Source organism: Protopterus annectens, chromosome 4.part0 (genome assembly GCF_019279795.1).
Source record: "Protopterus annectens isolate FY-2018-M chromosome 4.part0, PAN1.0, whole genome shotgun sequence".
In the NCBI taxonomy this organism is placed as follows: Eukaryota; Metazoa; Chordata; order Ceratodontiformes; family Protopteridae; genus Protopterus; species Protopterus annectens.
The window spans coordinates 476,173,865-476,197,652 of record NC_056733.1 but is presented as its reverse complement, the minus strand read 5'-3'; the positions used below and the strand labels follow the sequence as shown (position 1 = coordinate 476,197,652).

General features: G+C 43.4%; 1 protein-coding gene across 3 annotated transcripts in view; it reads right to left on the bottom strand.

Moving 5' to 3' along the window:
- Positions 1 to 23,788, bottom strand: part of CORO1C (coronin 1C) — a 1,687,220-nt gene that overhangs the window by 497,616 nt on the left and 1,165,816 nt on the right. For all 3 annotated transcript variants that reach the window (XM_044068401.1, XM_044068402.1, XM_044068403.1), the window contains exon 6: positions 14,013 to 14,132. In XM_044068401.1, the coding sequence (XP_043924336.1) occupies positions 14,013 to 14,132 (120 nt within the window). The remainder of the gene's footprint in view (positions 1 to 14,012; positions 14,133 to 23,788) is intronic.

Here is a 23,788-nt window from a genome sequence, read left to right as displayed (position 1 = left end):
TAGCTGCCTCTAAAATGTCCTTGGTTGGTACTCCCCTGAGAAAGGCTGCTGAAGTGGCTGCAACTCTGGTGGAATGTGGCCTAATACCCTTAGGCACTGGCTTGCCGTGGTATAAGTAGCAGAAACGAATGCAGTGGCCTATCCACTTTGAAATAGTCTGCTTTGAGATAGCCTTTCCTTGTGATCCTGCAGCATATGCCACTAGTAATTGCTCTGTCTTTCTGAAAACTTTGGTTCCATCCAAGTAGAATCTAAGCCATCTGTGCACGTCCAAAGAATGCAGAATTCTTTCCCCCTTGTTCTGTGGATTTGGATAAAAAGTTGGCAAATGAATGGTTTGGTTAAGAGCCACACTGGACACCACTTGAGGCATAAATGCTGGGTTTGTCCTCAGGGAGACCCTGTCCGGATAAAAAATGATAAAAGGTTCCACAGCCATGAGTGCCTGTAGCTCTGAAACTCATCTTGCAGAAGTTATTGCTAGGAGCAGAGCTGTTTTCCATGATAAAAACTTTATATTAGCAGTAGCAGCTGATTCAAATGGAGGCAGGGTGAGTTTTTCCAAGCCATAGTTGAGGTCCCATGCAGGCAGTGGTGATCTCCTTGGAGGCCTTAAATTTTTGGCTCCTCTGAGGTACTGTTTTAATAAGGGGATGAGAAAAGACTGGTGGCTTTGCATTGTAATAAGCCGAAATGGCAGAGGCATGAATTTTAATAGATGAGAGAGATAGGCCTTTGTCTAGCATCTCAGTTAAGTACTGCAAAATCTGAGGAATATTTGGCACAGCTGTATCTGTTCCTTGTGCCTGGTTCCAAGCACAACATCCCTTCCATTTCCCGCATAAGATTTTCTAGTACTAAGCCTCCTGGATTCCAAAATGACATCCATCACAGCTTTGCTGAGAGGTGTGTTTTGTATGACTACATTATCCGCCATGCTGTCAAGTTTAAAGTTCTGAGCTGGCTGTGCAGGATCTGATTGTTTTGCTGGGACAGTAGATGCGGTACTTGAGGCAGGGTTCAAGCTGGGCATTGAGACAAGTTCCTTAATATTGGGTACCGGTGCTGGCAGAGCCAGTCTGGTGCAATCAGTATAATCTTTGGCTTCTCCTGTCTGACCTTTAGGAGTACCTTGGGGAGGAGAGGCAGAGGGGGAAAGGCATATACTGATAGGGCGTCCACTTTCCATGCTTGTCTGTGATAAATCCTTGTGCAGAATCTCTTTAGTTGGTAGTTGTGAGGGGAGGCAAATAGATCTATGTCATGCTGAAGACTTGTGGATCCAGCTGTCACTCGTGGGGATCCATGAGGTTTCTGCTTAGTTCGTCTGCCAGAGTATTTTTCCTTCCTGGCAGGAATTGTGCCTGCAGATGTACTTGGTAAGTCAATGCTGTGTCCCACAAAGTCATGGCTAGTCTGCAAAGGGGTAAGAATTTGTGCCCCCCTGCTTGTTTATATACCACATGACCGTGGTGTTGTCTGTCTATCAGTAGTTGTCCTAGTTGAAGTAGGTCCTTGAAGGCTGTCGGGGCATTTTTAACAGCTAGCATCTCTTTATGATTGATATGTAGATGCATTTGGTTTGAGGTCCATGTTCCCTGAATGCATCTTCCTGCCATGTGGGCCCCCCCCAGGCATAATCTGACGCATTTGTTGTTAGTGTTTGCCTGGCTGGGGGTAATGTGAACGGCTGTCCCTTGTTTTAGTAACAAGCCTTTGCCCACCATTGAAACTCCTGTTGCAGGCAGGGAATGAGAGTAATTATAGTTTCCAGGCTGTGGCAATGTTACGTCCAAACACTTTTTAGGTACCATTGAAGTTTCCTCATATGCAGTCTTGCATATGGAATTAGTATGATGTAGGATGCCATGAAGCCCAAAGCCTGCAGAATTTTTCTTGCAGATAACTGGGCCTTTGTTGCTAACATTTTGAAGTAGGTAGTCAGTTGTCTTTGTCTGGCGTGAGATAAGCCATCTGGGCAGTTGTATTTAAGCTTGCACCCAGGAATATTATCTCTTGAGAGGGTACTAGTTTTGATTTCTTTTCGTTGACTGTGTACCCTAGGCATGTTAGACGTTTTTTCACAAACGCCAGATGCTGTAGAAGGATGTCCTTGTTCTCTGCCTGAATTAGTCGTCCAAGTAAGGATACATTTGTATTCCTCTGTCTGCAGAATGCAATTACTGGTGCAAGGCACTTTGGCTTATCTACTGCGCCCAGGGTCTTTACAAAGGGCAGTGCAGAGAATTGGTAATGCAGTGAGCCAGCCTTGAATCTGAGGTATCTTCTGCATATTTGTCTGATTGGGACATGCAGGTATGCCTCTTTTAGGTATAAAGTCACAAGCCAAGCGTTCTTGCCAAGCATGGGCAGTAGCTGCTGCAAAGTCAACATTTTGAATTTTGGTATACCCAGGAATATATTCAGAATTGATAGGTCCAGTATTGGCCTCCAGGCCTTGTCCTTTCTGGGTACTAAGAACAGTCTTGAGTAAAATCCTTGTCCCCGCTCTTGCTCTGGCACTTGTTGAATGGCCCTCATGTCCATGAGGGATGAGACTTGTTTTTGTGCCTCTGCCCATTGATTTTTTGGCAGATCTGGCCAGCCGTTTGCCTTTGGCAGGGTATGGAAATGGAACTTGTAGCCCTGTGACATGGAACTTGTAGCCCTGTGACACGATATTTAGAACCCACTTGTCCTGGGTTATATGTGCCAATTTTGAGAAAAAAGTGCTAATTTTTCCCCTAAGGGTGCTACCAGGAAATAAGTGCTTGGTGCAGGCAGGGGAAAGTCATTGGGACTGTTTCCTGTAAGGATGTGATTTGTCTTCTCCACCTTTGAAGGTAGAAGCACCCCATTGCTTTGACCTGTTCATAGGTTCAACCGATTTAATGACGAAAAATAAGTAGAACATAAAAAATAAAAAATAATAAGTCATAAATGAAGAATAAAAATAAAAAATAATAATAAAATTACCTCTGCATACTTCTGAGTTTCAAAATGCAAGCTAAACTTACTCTGTCGTTAAGACCTGGAGGTCTATATGAACAGAGTTTCAGCTGCCAAATCACTTCTAGGCGCTCTAATAATAGTTGGAAAGGACCCCCCCGATGTCAAAGGGAACCTGTCCTAACACCCTAAAAGTAAAACTGTGCTGAGGGTGGTCATTAACATGTTTCGCCAAAGCGTTTTCACACTTGTTTTTCCTAATACAATATAAATGCTCATAGATTCTTTCGTTAAAACCTGTCAGTCTTGTCCACATAAAATGCTGGGCAAGACTGGCAGCAAGCTAAATAAACAACCGATCGAGATTTACAGTTGAATCTACCAACAGTGGAGAAAGAAGACCCAGCAATTTTGAATCTCAAACCAGTGGCAATGTGCCTTTTTTATGTTCTACTTCTTATTTTTCGTCATTAAATTGGTTCCATTTATTATGTTTCGTTTTTCTTGGTTTTAAACATTTTATGTTTAGACACATTTTCATTGATAATTTTTCATTTTATTTTGGTCAGTTGTTTGATTTCAAAACACAATTTGTAAAGATCTGACTTTTGTATGTAGTAGCACTTTAAGAATTTAAGAAGCTTTGAGATCAGCTTTTTCCCACATATTGATGTCAGCGAGTTTTAACCAGTTGGTTGGTCCATTCAAATGTACCATGTGTTGTTAATTGTGTATTTAAGGAGTTTTTTTTACATTTGTTACCTTTTGATGTTTGTCTGAAGAAGTTCAGTTTTCTTGAACGAAAAGTGGATGTTAATAAAACACTTAATATTGGACTTTTTGCTGCTGGCCCTTTTGTAGGATGCTTGTGTCGGCTGGAGAGTCGATTATGGCGCCTAGTTTGCAGTCATCTGCGAACTTGGTCAGCCACACTCCTTCCGTGTTGGCCTGTACCTCCGAGACATATATACCGAACAAGAGAGGTCCCAGGACTGAGCCTTGTGGGATGCCACTTGTAACTGGTTTGGAGTCTGACATGGCTCTAGCAAGTCTAACCATGTGGGTTCTGTCCTTGAGCCAGTTTGCAACCCATCTAGTGACATAGGGGTTTATATTTAAGCTGGTGAGCTTATCTATAATGCCCGAGTGGGGTATTGTATCAAAGGCTTTTGCGAGGTCCAGGTAGGCTGTATGGACCACCTTCCCCTCGTCAATGGCCTTGGTGACTCTTTCAAAGATATCGACCAAGTTTAAGAGGCAGGATCTGCCCTTAACAAAGCCGAACTGGGTAGGATCCAGTGTCTGTACATCCCCAATATCTTTATTTATGAGGTCCATGATGGTCCTTTCCATAGCTTTGTAGACCAAGCTAGTCAGGCTTATGGGGCGATAGTTTCCAGGAACCGTTGAGGCACCACCTTTGTGGAGAGGGACCACTGTTGCTGTACGTCACTCTTCGGGTACATATCCTGTAGTAAGGCTGAGATTGTACAGTAGTTTTATGTTTGGGTTTAGCTCTTCTTGGAGTTCATGTAGGACGCAGCCCGGGACACCGTCTGGTCCCACTGATGCTGTGTTTTTTGCTTTGGAGAGGGCTGCTCTTACCTGAGCATCTGAGATGTCAGGGGGGCAGCACTCTGCTGGGATAGATATTTGCCTTTTTGGTGGGGGGGGGGGTTGCGCTGAATCTGTCAGCAAGGATGTTGGCAATGCCTGTGGGTTCGGTGTATTTTTTGTCATTCTGGACTAATTCTGAGCATATCTGGGAATTCCCACCCAGGTTCCTAACATAACTAAAGAAAGCCTTGTGATAATCCTTAGTGTCCTGTGCAATTTTTCTCTCGAAGCTGGCCTTAGACGATTTTATGAGTGCCTGTAGTTTTTTGCTAATACTGATCAGAGATGCCTTCCTTTTTTGGGATTTTGCTCTATAATGTAGTAGATTCCTCCTTCTATTGTACAGTTTGTTTATGGCTGGGGTCCACCAGACAGGACGCCTGCCTTTGGAGGATTGGGTCTTGGTTTTATTTGGGATTGCATGAAGGTGTTCATAGAATGCATTTATAAAGGATTCTGCGGTCTGGGCCGTATTTTCCACAGGCCCGGGGGCTTTGAAGGATTCCACCTCGGTTTTGAGGAGTGTGAAATTTGCTTTAGAGAAGTTTTTCACTGTGGTTTTCTGGGCAGGGGGTGGGGTCGGGATGTGAATATCCAGTGAGATTAGTTTATGGTCTGATCTTACCAGTGAGGGATACACTTCTGGTCTGGAGCATAGAGCCCCCATGTTGGTGATGATCAGGTCCAGTATGTTTTCCCCTCTTGTGGGAGTGGTAACAAGTTGTTCCATAGCATTTGAGTTTATAAATTCTAGGAACCTTTGGGATACGGTGTTGGAGCTAGAGTAATGCTCCCAGTCTATGTTTGGGTAGTTGAAGTCGCCCAATACATTGGTGTTTGGAGAGACCTTCATATTTTCCAATATTCTCAGGAAGGTTGAGTGGGGTTCCTGGGTTTGGGAGGGTGGTCTGTAGCAGGCTATAAACTGGAAGGCAGTTTTACCCACTGTTAGTTGCACATGGATAGTCTCTGATGCTTCTTGCTGTGCCACCAACCTGGAGGTGTGAGTATCTTTGAAGAATATTGATACTCCCCCATCCTTTTGTGGTTCGGTCCAAGTTTTGGGGCCGAAAAGCATGGTATGAGGTATAACCTGGTAGTGCTGGGGTGCTCTCGGGAACCTTGAACCAGGTTTCTGTTACTGCACAGATATCGATGTTCTCCATGCTAAGGAGAGTTTTGAGTGCATGCATCTTGAGGATTAGACTTCTGGCGTTGAGTAGCATTGCTCTCAGTTTCTTATCCCTTGTGATACCTATGGAGGTGGGTTTGTCTTTTAAGCCTTGCCTAAAAAGGCACTATGGGGGTGGCAAGAGCCTTTGCCAATATCCGAAGGCCCAGGGGTGACAGGTGCAAGCCGTCCCTAGCGAAGCATCGTGGCTTGTCGAGCATGTCATCCCAGGCTGACAGGCATTGGATCCCCTTTAAATGGCACCAATACTTAAGCCAATTGTTGAAATTGATCATCTTGTCTTCATATTGTGGCATCATTCTTGGTGAGGGTAAGATGCTACTCAAGGTCAGGGTCATACCGGCCTGGGCTACATGCTCAGAGAGCTCCTCTATGTCTCTTTTCATGTAGTCCAGGGAGGTACGTCTCAGGTCATTCACAACAGCATGGACTGGGATCTGCCTCTAGGGTGTCTGGGTCTGCCTCTTTGAGGTCTGTCTGATCCAGGAAAGGACCAATTCTTTGTTGGCCAGTGTCTACTAAACCTAGGTGGCTGTACTTGTAAGAAATCTTTGACTGTTTGCATAGATTTAGCCTTGTCCTCCATTTTCTTTAACACCTCTCCTGCCTTAACACCAAACAAAGAATCCTGCTGTAAAGGTCCATCTAATAATTTAATTTTAACATGATCAGGCAGATTTTGTTCCTTTAACCAAGCATGCCTTCTAATTACAGAACCTGTAACTGTGGCCCTGCAGGAGGCCTCTAAAGAATCAAAACCACATTGCAAAGTATGCTTTCCAACTTGTTCAGCTGCATGCAATATATCCTGCATTTCCTTGTTTTCTGCACATTCAGAGTTTAACAACATTTTCTGTTTAAGCAATGCCAAGACATGTTGCTGATATTTGAGCATATGAATATGAAACTGACAGTTTAAGGCCCTTATAGCAATTGGTAGCGGATGTGTAAACCATTTTTCCTCATTTATCCAGTGCCCTAGAATCCCTGTCAGAGGGGGTAGCGTTTTTTTGCAGCTGAAGCCTTACCTCCCTTGGGACCCTGAGAAATAGTTTCTGGGTCTGCAGCAGGGTTTTTAAAAAGGAATTTATATGAGTCAGGAACCCTGTAATATCAGTCAGGCTTAACAGGAGCTGGAGGTAAGGAGTCAGGGGTACGGCTAGACTCCGAAAACACATCATCTACAATGTCTAAGAAAGGAGGGATGGCTAGTGGCTTGTGCTCAGGTAGTAACAAGAAATCCATGAGCCTCTTTTTAGACTCTGAAAAATCTTGGCTCTCCCAGTGGAAATGCTCCCTCATGGTATGTAAGGTTTCCCCAAAAGAATAGTCCTCAGGAGGAGAAGCTGAAGGTATGGATTCTTCAGCATCAGAATCCTCATGGGGGGGGGGGGGGGATATTCCTGATCAGTAGAGGAATCAGAAGAAATGGAAACCTGATCTGAAGAGTCATACTCAGTCTCTTGCCTAGGCCTCTTATCAGGAGGGGGATGGGAACTCCTGATCAAGGTAATCAAGTCTTTGGCCATTTTGAGCATCTGTTTTTTGGGCATGGAGGCCTGTCCACGTGGCTCTTGAGGTTGCTTCTTTGAAGGTGCTTTAGTCTTTGCCTTTGAAGTCAGTTTAATGCATAGATGTTTGGGTCTGAATACACCCTCAGAAGCCAGTGCCTGCTCAGCGGCTCCGGACCCATCTGAAGGATTAGCGTCAAAGGCTCCAATACCTCGAGTTTCCAGTGGCATGGCCAACTCCACGTGGGAGCTCGTAGCGGCTTGCGACTGTAAAGTAGCGGTCATCAGGGGCTGCGAAAGCGCCTCGCTGAGAACCAGGGAACCGGCGACTGGCTTAGGAGAAGCTTCGTCGTCGGCTTTGAGCCTTGACGGTCTTTCTTTTTCTTTGCATTTTTTGTGAACTCCGGTAGTCTGATGGCTTTCTGACGACATTTCTGGATAATTAAATCTGCATCCAAAGTAGTTTAAAGCAAAATCATACCAACGCTTAATAGTGTGTTGGTTAAATCTAGCACAAAACCGACAATCCAGAAAATTATGATCAGGGCCTAGGCAAGGAATACAGTAAGAATGAAAGTCCTTATGAGGTATTTGCTTCCCACAAGAAACACAATTATTAACTTTTTCTGACATCGGTTCTGGAGCAAGAAAAAAGATTCCCCAACAGGGTACTTAGCTTTATAGAAGACCTTGGATCTGAAATTCTAACTCGAAAATCTCAGGAGTCGGCCGACCGGCACTTGCAAACTGCTTCTGCTTGGCCACCGTGCGGCAAAAAGACTAAAGAAAATGGTGTTGGCTGCTTCTTTTATACCCCTGACAACCTGATGTCAGGGAAGGGGGCGACGACAGCCGACGCAGGACCCAAGACTTTGGAATTCAGGCCGACTGAGGGCAATCTGCCTGCAAGATTACCCTAATGTAATGACTGCAACAGTGAAACACGAAGAACATCATAATTGTCAGGATTCCCCCAGTCACATAGGATTCACAGAATATCCACTGCTATACATAATTATTGTTATGCATAATTATCTTTAGATTGTTAATTTTTATTAACAATTGCATGGAACAGCATTAACAAAATTTGGAGTGTGCTAGATTAGAACCCTGGCTCACCTGTATTATGGTCATAAAACATGCACCAGTTGTCACAGGAAAGGCTGGGCAACAGGTGTATTTTTACACTCATTACTGACCAGAGTGTTTATTGTCAAAGAGGACATGTTTGTCGGGCATGTTCATTAGTCATATAGACACATTAAGCAGCTGAGTGGTTAACCATGTACGTGTGTGACATCACAGTTCAGAAAAAAAATTAACTGCAGAACCATTATTGCACTGATACCCAACGTTAGACATGTAATATACATATCCTGTGTATGCTCAATCCACCTGCTATACATAGTTATTTTTATGTATAATTACTTTTATATTAAATTTTTATATAAATTACAGTGGAATGGCATTAATAAAACTTGGAATCTGCTGTTCTGAAACCCTGGCTCACCTGTATTGTGGCCATTAACTTAATACCTGTTGCCAGAGGAACAGCAAGGCAGCAGGTGTATTTTTTTTACTGATTACTGTGTATGAGTGCTGACCACTGCGCAATGCCGCTTAGCATGTTTGTGCAATGGAAGACCACACGTCAATTTCAAAACGATACATTGTTACAATGTCTCTATCGTTTGCAGGTGTTGTGCGTGCATGCTGACTGCTGTGCAATGCCATTTAGCATGTTTGCATGATGGAAGGCAAAAGAATCACAGGCCTAAAGCAGATGCCCTACGCTGACCGCCTTAAAAAACTCCAGCTATACTCTGTCGCATATCGTCTACTCAGAGGCGATCTCTGCTTAACATACAAGGCCATGTCAAACCCAGAGCTGTTGGACATGCTACACTTAAAGAAATCCCAATAACTCAGAGCTACATGCTCCAGGGATCTAAACCTTGTCATCACAATAAACAAAACATGCTGGAGGGATAGGTTCCTGACCCAGAGACTCCTCAGACTCTGGAATAGATTGCCCATACATGTCAAGCAGAGTGCCTCTTTGGACCTATTCAAGAGGAACCTTGACGTTTGGATGGGAGAAAGGAAATTCACCCCAGGGATCACGTCAGTCACCCTGCTAGACAGGAAAGTAAATAATGTGGGAAGAAACAGCCAGGGAATTGTTATGGCTAGGCTTGTATAGGCCCTAGGGCTGATAGCCTAGTACCAACCTATGAACCTATGAACCTATGTATCTTTTTTGAAAGTTACAATGTATACTTTTGGTCCAATGTATTACCGTTTGTGCAAAGATGAGCAACACGCAAACAAGACAGGCAATGGCCAACATAGGTTATTATTGTAAAAATTGGTTATTCATTTTTATTAAAAGAAAAATGTGGGACTTGAACCATGCTCTACACATCCTATGTGTTTCAATGTGTTTATCAGGTGTGCTACACACCCCACTCGATTCACAGCTGCAATTTATGCTGTCCTTACCATTGCCACAGAATCAAAAATATTTATACATTTCACTCTGTGCATGCAAATATTAATATTAATAAAAAAATTACAAAATGCATGTTAACACACTTTAGAGTTTTTTTTTTTTTTTTTTTTTTTTTTTACACAACTCAGGATTTGAACTACCATACTAATGAACCTACAAAACACACAAGGAGTGTCTTATCTCACTCTGCCACAGAAGCAACTTTGCAGGAGGAAAACAAATTGTGCATGCAAGCAATTCCTATTTCCTCCACAGTATTAACAAGATGTATACATTTGTATATTCTCACTGTCTGTCTGTACATGCGTGGCTTACATATTTAGTGCAATTATTGACCATACAACCAGTTATGAATAGGTTTGCAGCAATGCAGCTCTGTCTTCTCTTTGTATTGTGTTCATTCCTCTCTTATCTGAGCTACTCTCAGCCATGCAAGTCTATACTGCATTGTGTATCACTGTCCTTTAAATGTATAATGAAAATACATGACGATGAAAAACATTTTTTCAGCAAAGGCAAGGGAGCTTGCCTATTAGTGAACAAAAATGATAAATGTGTGCTGTTTAATTCCATTAAAAAGCCTGCTAAAGTTACTTCTACTCTTTTTAAGTGCATCTTGGGTGACACACCCAAAAGTTGGTCTGAACTGCTGTTGTCTTCCTTCTCCCTCCCACTAATCATTCACTGTTGCAATCCATTAGCAGCTAACAGTGAGTTAGTGCCTACAGTATGTCTACACCTGTTACACAAAGTCAAAAGTTTAGTATTCAGCAGTTCTAATGGGTTCACACCTTATTTGCATTTTCAACATACTCAGAGGCCTGAATGTACACAACAAGAAAGTAACCGTGTAGCTATGGAACTTGAAGGTGAGGAGACGTGTACTTGGACAAAACAGAAGATTGCTATTCCTTCTGATTTATCTGCAGGGAAGGCTTCTAATTTTGCTAAGCTACGATTGTATTTTTCAAGTATGTTCTAGATTTTGTAACATGTTACAAAGCAAATTATATAAGCAGTAGAAAATGGAACTTTTATCTGTATGCACTTCTTATAGTTCACTGTTGGCATATGCATTTTTGGCAGGCATTTACACCTCAGACAGGTTATTAACTTTCATCATAAGTGTTACTGTTAAAATTATTTTACAATCTTGTATGTTATTGCAGGGAAATGTAATGTACCATTGTTAATGACACAGGTGTTATGCTTCTGAGATGCCCCAGAAACAACTCTAGGGGAGTGGTGGGGACAGTGAGAGATAACTGGCAATCATAAAATTGACTTTTCTATTGTAAATGTGTACACATTGTGAGAATTGTATTGAAAGCATATATACCAACTGAATTATGTGGTATGCCTTGGTTTGTACAAACATTCATTTCTTTGTTGTTTTGGGGGTGGGGGAGCCAACTACCATTTGTGTGTCGCCACAACAAAAGAAAGTATTCAGGTAACAGCAGTGCATCTGACCATGAGGATTGATCACAGCAATGCAACTCCTGGCAGAGCCAGTTCTTGTGGTCAGGGGAGAAAACACTGTACTGTTACCTCTACTATGCACGTCACACCTGTCTGAAATGCCAGGACGCAGAGCTAGCACACAGCTTGGCTGTGTTCTTGTGGACACACACATTTCACCTTAAGTGCTCATAAAGACACAAAAGGTACATGGATCATTCGTGAGGCTTGTAGCTCATTCTGCCTCCGTGACCATTTGATAAATTATATAAATTTCTGCCTGCTTGCCTTTCTTACTCACACACATTCACTACCTTTTGTGTCAGCCTTGGCCTCCTGCCCACCCCCCACCCCCAAACAACACCCTGTGCAAATAACTGTACCACATCCTTAATTCTATCTTTTGGATTCAGTGATGCACCAAGTCTTTTGTCTGATGCACAGGGTGCATAGCTGACTGAGTGCTTAGTATATATGTGCTTGTGATGCTCTTGAAAATTGTACTGCTTTCCTACAGGTTTCTGCATTGGGTATATCTTTGATGAAAGAGGCCTATTAGTTGATAAAGAGCACACCTGTATTTACTGAAGTCAGTCCTGACGCACATTAATGTCATTGCTGTAAACCTCACATACCTTCTACTTGGGTACATTAGCAAGTAACAGTATGCAAGGATCTGCCATTCATTTGTGTTTATAGCCATTTACTTTCCTATTGCAGGTTCAACACTTACCTGGATAGTCCGGCAGTTACAAGTGTCCTAAATCAGGGCCGATTCTGTGTGATGCTAGAAGCACACAGCCATTACATGGGAAACCTTTGATGGAGATGAGAGTTGTGCCAGATATGGGAGTTGTGGTAACTGCTGGGGTTGCGAGCACACATATTCGGGATGATTGCCTTACTGTTACACACAACCTGGCAGTTAATGGAGTGGAAAACATTTCTGTTTATGTAGACTCTTCCCTGTTCTCCAGGAGGTTCTTTGATCTCAATGCATGTGCAGAATTCCTGTAGTGAATCTCTATCCACCCTGTAGTGCTCTACAATTTCCACCTCATGCAAACCAAGATGAGTTAAATGGGGTCTAAACACACTTCTTCTTGGCCGAGGTCTATTAGAAACAGCACAGACGTGGGCCTCTTGCATATACACCTAAAGAAGAGCAACAGCAGACCCCAACATTCTTTCCGTGTAGAATAGCTTCTATGGCTGTATTCCAATAAGTCTTGGAATTTGAGCCAAAACCTTCACTGAATGTACACAATTGCTTTATAGCTTGTTGAATAGCTCCTCCATCTGGGACTGGTGGATTAGCATACAATTCACCTCCTTATGCTGCAATTAGCATGTTCTGATGTTTACAGTGTTTGCGTGGCTCTACATGGCATGTAGAGCCGCTTGCAGAAAACAAATTGGAGCGCTACAGTGTATGGTTTGCATGCAGACTTTATTGAATCCAGCTCCGTATTTCATTTACTCAGACTGAGTTTCAAGCATCTTTTACTGGGAAACTGATTTCTGAACCATGAAGCCTCCAGGAATCATAGTGGCTCCTCAGTAAAAAGCATACTATGCAACAAGAGAGCAAGACATTACCTTTGAAGCATGTTGAGCAAAATACTCTCTGATAATGTACTGACAAAAATACCAAAGTGGAAAATAACCAAATAAGAGCATTAACTATGTAAGTTAATATTTAAACCGTGTTGAGGTCATCCCTGTGAGACATTACAGATTTAGTTGTACATATTCTGAAATTTCTGAAAACAAGATGTCCGTGTTCGCACACACTGTTCTTTCCATGCAAAGATCATTACATATAAACATCAGATGCTGAGGCCCTGTAAAAACCTAACAAATGGTAACAAAATGGCCAAAAACTAAGGCTGCTAAAATGAAATGTAACGCAAGGCGTGCACCATCTATAAGCCCATTCTAAGCAGGACTATGCAAGATTTTCCAATAATAAAACATCATTAACTGAGAAAGGAAACAAGTCAGCAACTAAACAAAAGAAACAGCATCACTTAAAGTAACAAGGTCTCCTGGGATATGAGACAATATGGCCAAATTGTGGCACTTTGCTATAGTGCCTTCTGTGCAGAACCTGCCCATCATTCCTGTGTCTGCATGGGTTTTCAAAGGATACTCTGACTTCCTCCTACATGCCAGAGATGTAATACAAGTAAACTCGTAGTCCTCCATATTCCCAGTAAGTGTGCATCCTGGGATGAGCTGGCACCCCTCTCAAGATTAAGTTTCATTGCTTTGTACCTGAATGCCAGGATAAGCTCTGGCTCCCTTGTGACCCTAAACTAAACTAAGCAGGTAACTAAAGAATGAACAAATTACCCAACAGATGAGCTATACTCATCACACTGGTAGACCACTAATGGAAACAATACATACATATGCATATGCGTATGTGTGTTTGTGCACAGATTCACTCATGAACGTCTATTACGGTTACTAAAGTGGAACAAATCACAGATTTATACAAACATTACCAAAGGGGCGCATAGCACAGTTTAGAATTTACTGGCAAATTAAACACAGCACACAGGTTACATGTGTATACTCAACACGTATAAGAAATGAAAACAGTCTATCAAGGCATTTTGGCTTAACAGTGTGACATCTATAGCCCTGTCTGCCACCAATCCCTGAAAGTGATAAACTACTCTCAAACAGTGCACACTGATCTTCTACAAGCAGCATATAAAACTCTACACTGCACACTTCTACTAAAAGAAGGTGACAAACATACCGGATTCCACAGTGCCAACTGTCGTTCACTCATCCTGCTGAAGCCGGTTGTCAGAATGCTTCCATCTGCAAGGAATATTGCTCTCATAGGGCGTGCACCTTCATGGGCCTTTGATTTTTCCTACAGTTCAATTTAAAAGTCGATACAGTAAACAATTTAAAAACAAAAATGGACATAATATAAAATGTAAACAGTGAATAACCGTAAATAATGTATATTTCAACACATGACAGCATACTTCAAGCCTGCAAAGATTAGGATTTAGATGCAACATATTTCCTATTTCTACAAAAAAACAAACAAAACACTCTTGCTCTTAAGCTCTACACTTACTTTCATGATACCCAAAAGCAGGGAAATTCATCACACCAGACCCAACACCCTCCCCAAAATACTAACACCTATACATTCTCATCTTTAAAACATCCGGTCAGTCACTGATCAACACATCTTGTCTGGATCACAAAGTAATGCTGTTACTTTTCCTGAAATTTGGAAATGACATTCTACCTATACAAAGGGGCTACAACAGCAAATTATACAACCACAACAGACCAACAGGTCTAGGTAGACTGGAAAAATACAAATCTTCCAATAAAAGACAGTCAAAATCTAGTTTTCAGTGTGTGTCGGTGGTGCTAAATCCCTCCGCACCCTGAAACAGGAGACTGCACTCCTGAACCCCCCACTTAATGTAATCCCTCCTTATCAATCAATTTTTGTGGAAAAGAACAACCCATTCTGGGTTTAATGTTTCTCTATCAGCAATAGCCTAGTATACACCTGTGAACCTATAATCTAACAACCACCAGGGCCTTTTTATATGCCTAGTCATAAAATCCAACCCAATTGTGTCAATGTATTATAGGAGTTTATCAGCAGGGGGTATGTTATTTAGAAAGTTTCTAGAGGTTATGTGGGGGCTATGTTAGCTTGGACATTACTGTCTGCCTCTGTCCATCAGAGACATGAGGGCTAGACCCAGAGTGAATTTCAGATTTCCCATCCATTGGTCAAGGTTATGCTTAAATAGGGTTAGGAAAGTACAGCTGTGTACACTTACCATAAATGTAGATGTTCAAGAGTATTCACTGTTGCAGTCATCACATTTGGGTTATCCCTGCCAGGGTAGCCCTCAGTCAGCCCAAATACCAGAGGCTTAGTATTTCTGCGTCAGTTGCCGTCGCTCCAGGACTGACGTCAGGTCGTCAGTAGTATAAAATAAGGTAGCCAATGCCATTACATCAGTTTTACTTGCCCTGTCAGAAGCCTATGGTGGGAGAATACCACCAGTAGAAAGTAAATACCAAACGTTCCTTGCAAAGGAGAGAGAGACACACACACACACACACACACACACAAGGGGGATGGAGGGAGGGGAAACAGGACTGCAACAGTGAATACACTTGAACATCTGCATTTATGCTAAGTGTACACAACTGCACTATGTTCTTTGTGTTTCACTGTTGCAGTCCTCACATTTGGGTTGATTCCCAAAGCTGAAAAAAGAGGTGGAGGCAGTCAAGAAGACTGGGAGCTGGCTAGGGTGCCCTGCAAGACTGCGGTGGCAAAGCCTGCCCTGGATGTGGAGAAGACAGGCAGGTGGTAATGCTTGGTGAAGGTATGAACTGATGTCCATGTTGCAGCACCTCCAGGATGTCCCTGGTGGGGACCCCTCTGAGGAAAGCTGCAGAGGTGGAGGTTGCTCTGGTAGAATGTGTCCTGACCCCCTGGGGGGAGGTTTCCCGTGTTGCGTGTAACATAAATGGATGCAGTGTGCTATCTATTTTGAAATAGCTCGTTTGGATATGGCTTTGCCCTCTGCTCTTGCAGCAAAGCTGACTAACAATTGATCTGTCTTTCTAAATTATTTAGTCCTGTCTAGATAGAATCTGAGCGGTCTGTGCACATCTAGACAGTGCAGTATCATTTCACCCTTGTTTTGTGGGTTAGGGAAAAAGGTGGTTAAATGAATGAATTGGTTGAGAGCCACACTGGACACCACTTTTGGTAGGAAGGATGGGTTAGTCCTGAGGGAGACCCTGTCAGCATGGAAAATGATGAAGGGCTCTACAGCCATTATTGCTTGTAGCTTGGATACTCTTCTTGCTGAAGTGATGACCAGAAGCAAGGCTGTCTTCCATGAGAGAAACTTTAACTCTGCTGAAGCTGCTGGTTCAAAGGGGGGCAGGGTGATCATTTCCAACACAAAGTTTAGGTCCCAAGCTGGGTGGGGTAGGTGCTCTTCTGGGTGGCCTCAAGTTGTTAACCCCTCTTAGGAACTGTTTGATGAGAGGGTGTGAGAAAAGAGGTGGCTCTGTGCTGAAATGAGCAGAGATAGCAGCGGCATTAATTTTAATAGAAAAGGACAGACCCCTGTTGTAGCAGGTCATCAAGGTAATCTAGGATGAGAGGTAGGGAGGGCTGTGCCGTCCTGACTCCCTTAGCCTGGATCCAGGTGCAAAACCTTTTCCATTTGTCAGCATAAGACTTTCTAGTGTTAGGGCATCTGGCCTCATGTATAATATCTAGAACTTGTTTGCTGAGATTGGCAGCTTGTGCGGTGGTCAGAGAATAAGCCAGGCTGCCAGATTGAGGATCTGCAATTGGAGATGCATGAATTCTCCTTCTCTCTGGGTCAGGAGTGTTGGGATCTACGGGAGATGCCATGGTGGCAGAGGTGACAGGCTGCACAGCAGTGGGTACCAGTGCTGGCGTGGCCAGTCTGGGGCAATCAGGATTGTCCTTGGATTTTCCTCCCTTATTTTGAGCTTTTGAGCAGTACCCTTGAAATGGGCGGTAGTAGGGGAAATACATAGACCAAGAGGTTGACCCACTGGAAGGATACAGCATCCACTTTCCAGGCCTTGCAGCGAAGCTCCCTGGTGGAGAACTTACAGAGCTGATGGTTGGAGTGGGAAGCAAAGAGGTCGACCCTCGGGGTGCCCCACTTCTGAGTTACAAGGGTGAAGGTTCTTTGTTCTAGCTGCCACTCATGTGGGTCCAGAAGATTTCTGTTTAAGCTGTCTGCCAGAGAGTTTTGAGAGCCTGGCAGGAATTGTGCTAACAGGTGTAGTTGCATGGCCGAGGCCATGTGCCAAAGGGTCATGGCGAGCCTGCACACAGGGTACGAGTGAGTCCCTCCCTGCTTGTTGACACACCACATCACAGTGATGTTGTCTGTTTTGATCAGTAGAGCCCCCGAGGAGAGTAGGGGGACTGAAAACTGTCAGTGCATGCTGGACAGCTAACATCTCTTTTTGGCTGATGTACAGAGGTGTAATTGATGTGGGCTCCATTGGCCCTGTATGCACTTGCCGTCCAGGTGTGCACACCAGGTATAGTCTGATGCATCTGTGGTGAGGGTCGGGGCGGTGTGGGGTGGTGAGAAGGGTAGTCCCTTGTTGTGGTAGCATGCTGCTGCCCACCAAAGAAAATCTTTCCTTAAACAAGGTATCATTGGTATAGGAGTTTCCAGGTCCTGAGAGTGTTGACACCAAAAGCTTTTTTGGTACCACTGTAGTTTCTTCATATGCAGTCTGGCATATGGAAGGAGTGGAATGCAAAAAGCCATGAACCCCAGAGCTTACAGGATTTTCCTTGCGGATAACTGGCGTCTGGTGGCTAGTTGAGAGAAATAGGCTGTCAGGTAGGTTTGCTTTTCCTGGTGTAAAGAATGCCATCTGGGATGCTGTGTCCAGGCTTAATCCCAGGAATATAATTCTTTGGGTGGGTACTAGTTTGGTTTTCGTTGATAGTATAACCCAAGGGAGGTCAGAAGGTCCTTTACAAAGGCCAGGTGCTTAAGCAGCTTTTCCTGACTGTCTGCCTGAATTAGGCAGTCATCTAAGTATGGGTAAATTTGAATATTTCTTTGCCTGCAAAAAGCAATGGTGGGAGCCAGACATTTTGTGAATACTCTGGAAGCAGTGGATAAGCCAAAGGGAAGCACAGAGAATTGAAAGTACAGTGATCCTGCCCTGAAACATAGATATTTCCTGCATGATTCCCTGATTGGGATGTGCAGGTAGGCCTCTTTTAGGTCTACGGTGGCTAACCAAGCATCCTTGGAGAGCATAGGTAGTACCTGCTAGAGGGCAAGCATTTTGAATTTTGGTATCACCAGAAAGGTGTTTAGAATGGAGAGATCGAGGCTGGGGGCCAGGTATCCCCTTTTCTGGGTACCCAGAAAAGTCTAAAGTAGAAACCTTGGCCTATCTGTTCTGCAGAAACGTGCTCTATTGCCCTCATAGAGAGCAGGGTAAGGACTTGCTTTTTGGCCTCTGCCCACTAGTTTGGGGGAAGATCTGGGAACCCTTTTGGGGTTGGTAGAGGGTGGAAATAAAATTTGTATCCCTGGGACACTATGTTGGTAATGGTAGCCCAGGTGCTTGCGTGGAAGGAGAGTTTTCCTCCTAGGGGCAAGTGCAGGTGGGCAGAGGGAGGGGGTGAAAGTGGAAAGTCATTGTGAGTTCTTACCATGAGGGTTGGCTTAGCACTCCCTGGTTTTGAAGAGGAGGAACTTCATTGCTTAGATCTCTGCATTCCCTGGGGCTGCTGTCTGGGGGGCCTGCTTCCCAGGGGTTTGGGCTGAGCTGACTTGGAGGGGGCAGGAAAGGACCAGTGCTTGCAGAGGCAATGCCTACCGAACCTGGGTGGCTGGACCTGCAGGAAATCCTTAACTGTCTGCATAGATTTAGCTTTTTCTTCCATTTTTTTAAGACCTCCTCTGCCTTGGTCCAAATAAGTTGTCTTTGTGCAAGGGATGCGTCCAATAATTTGGATTTGACATGGTCTGGCAAGGGCTGTTCCTTAAGCTAAGCATGCCTTTTAAGGACAGAACCAGTGACTGCTGCCCTGCAAGATGCTTCTAGTGTGTCAAAACCACATTTTAAGGTGTGCTTAGTTACTTGACTTGCAGAATGCATAAACTCCTGTAACTCTATTTTCTGCACAAGCAGGAAAAGATATTTTTTGTTTGAGGAGTTCCATGGTATGTTGCTGAAATTTTAGCATATGAAACTGACAATTAAGTGCTCTAATAGCAAGAGTAGCAGAGGTGTACACTTTTTTCCCCCATCTGTCTAATGCTCAGGAATCCCTATCTGAGGGGGTGGGATTCTTAGCAGAAGTTGCTTTAATTCCTTTATGCCCTTGAGAAATAACCTCAGGGTCAGCAGTAGGATTTTTGAAAAGAAATTTGTGAGAGTCAGGGACTCTATAGTACCTGTCAGGTTTCCTGTTAGCAGGAGGGAGGGTGTCAGGAGTCAAACTAGATTCCATAAAAACATCATCCACAACATCCAGGACAGGAGGAATGGCCAGAGGTCTGTGCTGTGGAAGATCTAAGAATTCCCCAAGTCTCTTTTTAGACTGAGGGTAGTCCTGACATTCCCATTGGAAATACTCCCTTAAAGTATGTAGGGTTTTCCCAAAGGAAAAGCCCTCGGGTGGAAAGGCTGAAGGAATGGATTACTCTACATCAGAATCCTCATAAGCAAAGAGGGGTTGCATGTCTTCATATTCAGATGCATCAGAGTAATCGGACTCCTGTTCAGATAAAACTACTGGGGACAAATCTCTTTCTAAGGTCTTCCACCATTTTAAGCATTTGAGACTGAGGCAAGGAAGCAGGTGCCTGAGATTGGGTCGGTTTCTTGGGTGTGGTTCATACCTTGGGCCTTAGAAACTCAGTAGTTTTCGAAAGAACGGTAGACACGAAGGAAGTTGGTCTGTGTCAACAATCGGTAGTGCGAAGTACTTCCTCGGTGCCTGCTCAGCAGCTCCAGACCCATCCAAGGTAGAAGGTAGAGATATCCACAGGATTCTTAGTTGATGAAGAGTCTCGCGGCATACCAGACTCCGAACGGGTCTCGGTAGCAGCCTGCGAATCCACAGAAACGGGCATCAGGGGCTGCACTGAGGACCAGAGAACTGACGACTAGCTTAATGGAAGTGCCGTTGGTAGGTTTGGACCTTTATCCTTACTTTTTTTGGAAGATCTGCTGTCGGATGGCTTACCGAAGCCATATCAAAATTAGAGGACTGAGAGCGAAAATATCTAGCTACAATAAGGGCCTGATGATGTATAGTTCTGGCATTGAACAAAGCACAAAAGCGAGGGACATCTTGGTCTGGGCCTAAGCAAGTGATGCAGTAAGAATGAAAGTATTGGTGTGGTATTTGCTTTCCACAGGTGAGACAATTAACTTTTTCTGACATCGGTTAGAGCAGGAAAAAAGGATCCCCAACAGGGTACTTAGCTTTAGAAGACTTCAACTTCAATTCGGAAAATGAAAACTCAGGTAGCGGCTGACTGGCATTCGTGTGAACTGCTTCTGCTTCTGGCTCCTCGGCATGAAAGCCTGATGTAATGGCGTCGGCTGCCTTATTTTATACTACTGACGACCTGACGTCACTCCTGGAGCGACTGCAACCAACGCAGAAATACTAAGCCACTGGTATTCGGGCCGACTGAGGGCTAACCCTGGCAGGGATAACCCAAATGTGATGACTGCAACAGTGAAACACGAAGAACATGGGACTCTGCTTCACACAGATGGGGATCCTGTTCCAGGGCATGGGGATCCTCTGAGACACAGCTGTCTCGCTAACATGTCTTCTTTATGTCACAAACAAAATTTAAATCCTTGGACCTTGTGGTTTTTGATACTGTTTATTTTGTGGATGTGCAAAAGGTCCATCAGGGCTGGATCAGGGGACGCCTTGTATGCCAGGCATAGATTGCCTTCAGTAACCTGTAGGACACAGAGTACAGAGACCCAGCTTTAAGGTAACCCATATAAGACAATGTGTTTACACTCTAGATTTTCCTGGTAAGGAGCCTTTGTGAGAGCTCCAACTGTTGCATATGTCTGGTCAGTTACATGCAGTGAATACATATTCCTGATTTTAGCCAGAACTTTTTTTTTTTGTGTTAAATACCGTATTAAGGTTAGGATTCCACCAGTGTGATTTGTTTTGGGCTTTCTAATGGGTACAGCAGCTGCTACACAATATTTTACATGGCTGCACAGGGTCTCTGAGAAGAATTCTGCATAGGGAGAGGCACTGGAGTTTTTTTTGCAAACGATCACTTAATAGGATGTAGTTTGTTTTGGAATAGTTCCTAACTGTTGCAGGGTTTGCTGGGTAACAGACATAATTTTTTATTTCAAGAGAGATGGTTTTGTAGTCAACCTCACCAGGGTGGCCATGACACAGGGGGGAAGGGCGGCACGGTCAGACAGAGGTGAGTACCCGTTCAGTATGTTTGAACCTCTGGTGAGTGTACACACTTATCTGGAAAAGAATATTTATGGTGATAAAGTCCAGGAATTGCTGTGCCTGTGAGTATAAAGTGGTGCAAGTTTCCCAGCCTACTGAGGGGTAGTTAACGTCTCCAATGAATAAGGTATTTGGTTTAATGGTGAGCGTGTCCAGTAGGTCTAATTATGAGCTATGGGATTCCTGGGACATAGAGGGTGGCCTACAGCTTACTAGAATATGGTATGGGACTGCCTACGGTGATTTTCATATGGATAAATTCCTGGGCATCATCCTGGTATGACTCCCACAGATTACCCCATCTCTGGAACAGTCTTCCATGCTAACAAATATTCAAATCCCCTGGAGAGACACTGTAAACAAAGCCAATTACTGAAGTCAGCTATCTTTTGTTCGTATTGTGGCATCATCCATAGTGAAGGTAGTATGCTGCTCAATGCAAGGCACACACCTGATGGAAACAAATGGAGATCAACAATGTCTCTCCTCATATAGTCAAAGGAAGTACATCTCAGATCAGGACATCCATGTGAAGCAGAGCTCCTCCCTAATCCAATTCAAGTGCAACCTGGACAATTGGATAGAGAACAGGAAACCCATCCCTGGTTTGGCACCTGTGTCTCTAATGGACACAGGGAGCCTGTAAATGGTTCATCTCCCAAGCCCCTGCTTACACTTATCAAGGGTATCAGAACTTGTCAGAGATTTGGGATGCATGGCTAGGCTTAAAAAGGCCCTTGTAGTCGTTAGCCTAGTAAACACCTAGGAATCAATGTAGAGTTATGCTTGTTGTTAATGCAGATTCAGACTTCGCCATCTTTGCTTCTGCTGTGCAGCTGATGATCTAAATGTGTTGAAGGCAATGAAGCCTTGCACTGCCAGAGCACTTACTGCGGATTTAAACAATGTCTTAGTAATAGCACAGATGTCTACATTCTCTGCTAGGCCTCTAACATTGAGCAGTAATACCTTTACGTTTTTTAGAATTTAATTTGCTATATTGATAGATTTGTCAATTTGACATTATCGGAAAAAAAAAAAGACTCTAAGGGGGTGGATAAAGTTTTACCCACTATTTGGAAGCCTAGGGAGAAGGATGCAGACCATTGTTTGCTAAGCAAAGTAGTCTGTCAACCATTTCTTCCATGCTGGCAAATATTGAATTCCCCTGGACAGACACCGGAAACAAAGCCAATTACTGAAGTCAACTATCTTTTGTTCGTACTGTGACATCATCCATAGTGAAGGTTGTATGCTGCTCAATGCAAGGCACACACCTGATGGAAACAAATGGAGATCAACAATGTCTCTCCCCATATAGTCCAAGGAAGTACATCTCAGATCATTAATGCCCACGTGGACTATAACAAAATCATAATGGTACCTGTGGTGTAGTGACCTGAGTGCGTGCAAAACTTGGCAGATCCTGGCTCCAGATATGCAACTAACAGTTATCTTCTTGTTCGGTATGGTAAGTGAAGCAAGTGTGTGTCATACAATGAGTCCTCTATGGCAAGAGTCCTGGGCAATGTGTTGGCCTGCCATATGGTATTTGCTTTATGGGGCTACACTGGGTATAGGCATGTGTGTGGTTTTTGGTGTTGCTTTTGGTGAGTGCTTTAGAGACTGCTCAGGATATATATATATATATATATATATAGATAGATAGATAGGATCACTACTTTTGGTGAATGCTTTAGATATTGCTCAGGATATAACACTACTTTTTAATATTTTCATTAATGATCTAAATAAAGCCTCCCAGGACAGCATAATAATTCAGTATGCAGATGATTTAACTATCATCTCATCCTCACATGATTTCGCCAGCCTCCAGAAAATAACCCAAGATGCTTTCTCCTCTATAGAAAACTGGCTGAATGACTCTCAATGAATGCTTAACCCAAAAAAACTAAACTATTATTCTCATCAAAACCTCCAAATACAGAATTCAAAATTCTCTCCCATAATAAAATAGTAACTAACAGGTATTATTCGCAAAACTTTTCTGAATTACTGTTGGCAACAAACTCTCCTTTGAACAACATATATTGAAACACTGTAAAGATGACCCATTTCAAACTAGGCAAATTATATCAACACAAACTATACCTTGATAAGCAAACTAGCAAACACTGCTTATTCCATCCCTTAGCAAACACTGCTTATTCCATCCCTTATGTATGACAGCCCCATTTTCACCAACATTCATACATCACTTAGTAGTAAGCTACAACAATGCTACTATGAAATAGCAAAATTTGCATCAAACTTGCCTAAGCGCTTTCACCACTGTACCACTCTCTCAAATCTTTCCTGGTTAGAATTCCACCACTACCTCCAAATTTCTCAACTCTTTATGGCCCATAAATTATTTTCCAACCTGATAGCTGCCCCGCTCTCCAACTCATCTTACACACATATACCCCTACTTGATCCCTCAGCTCTTCTGTGACAACCCTATTAAATGTAGCCAAACCCAACAAGAA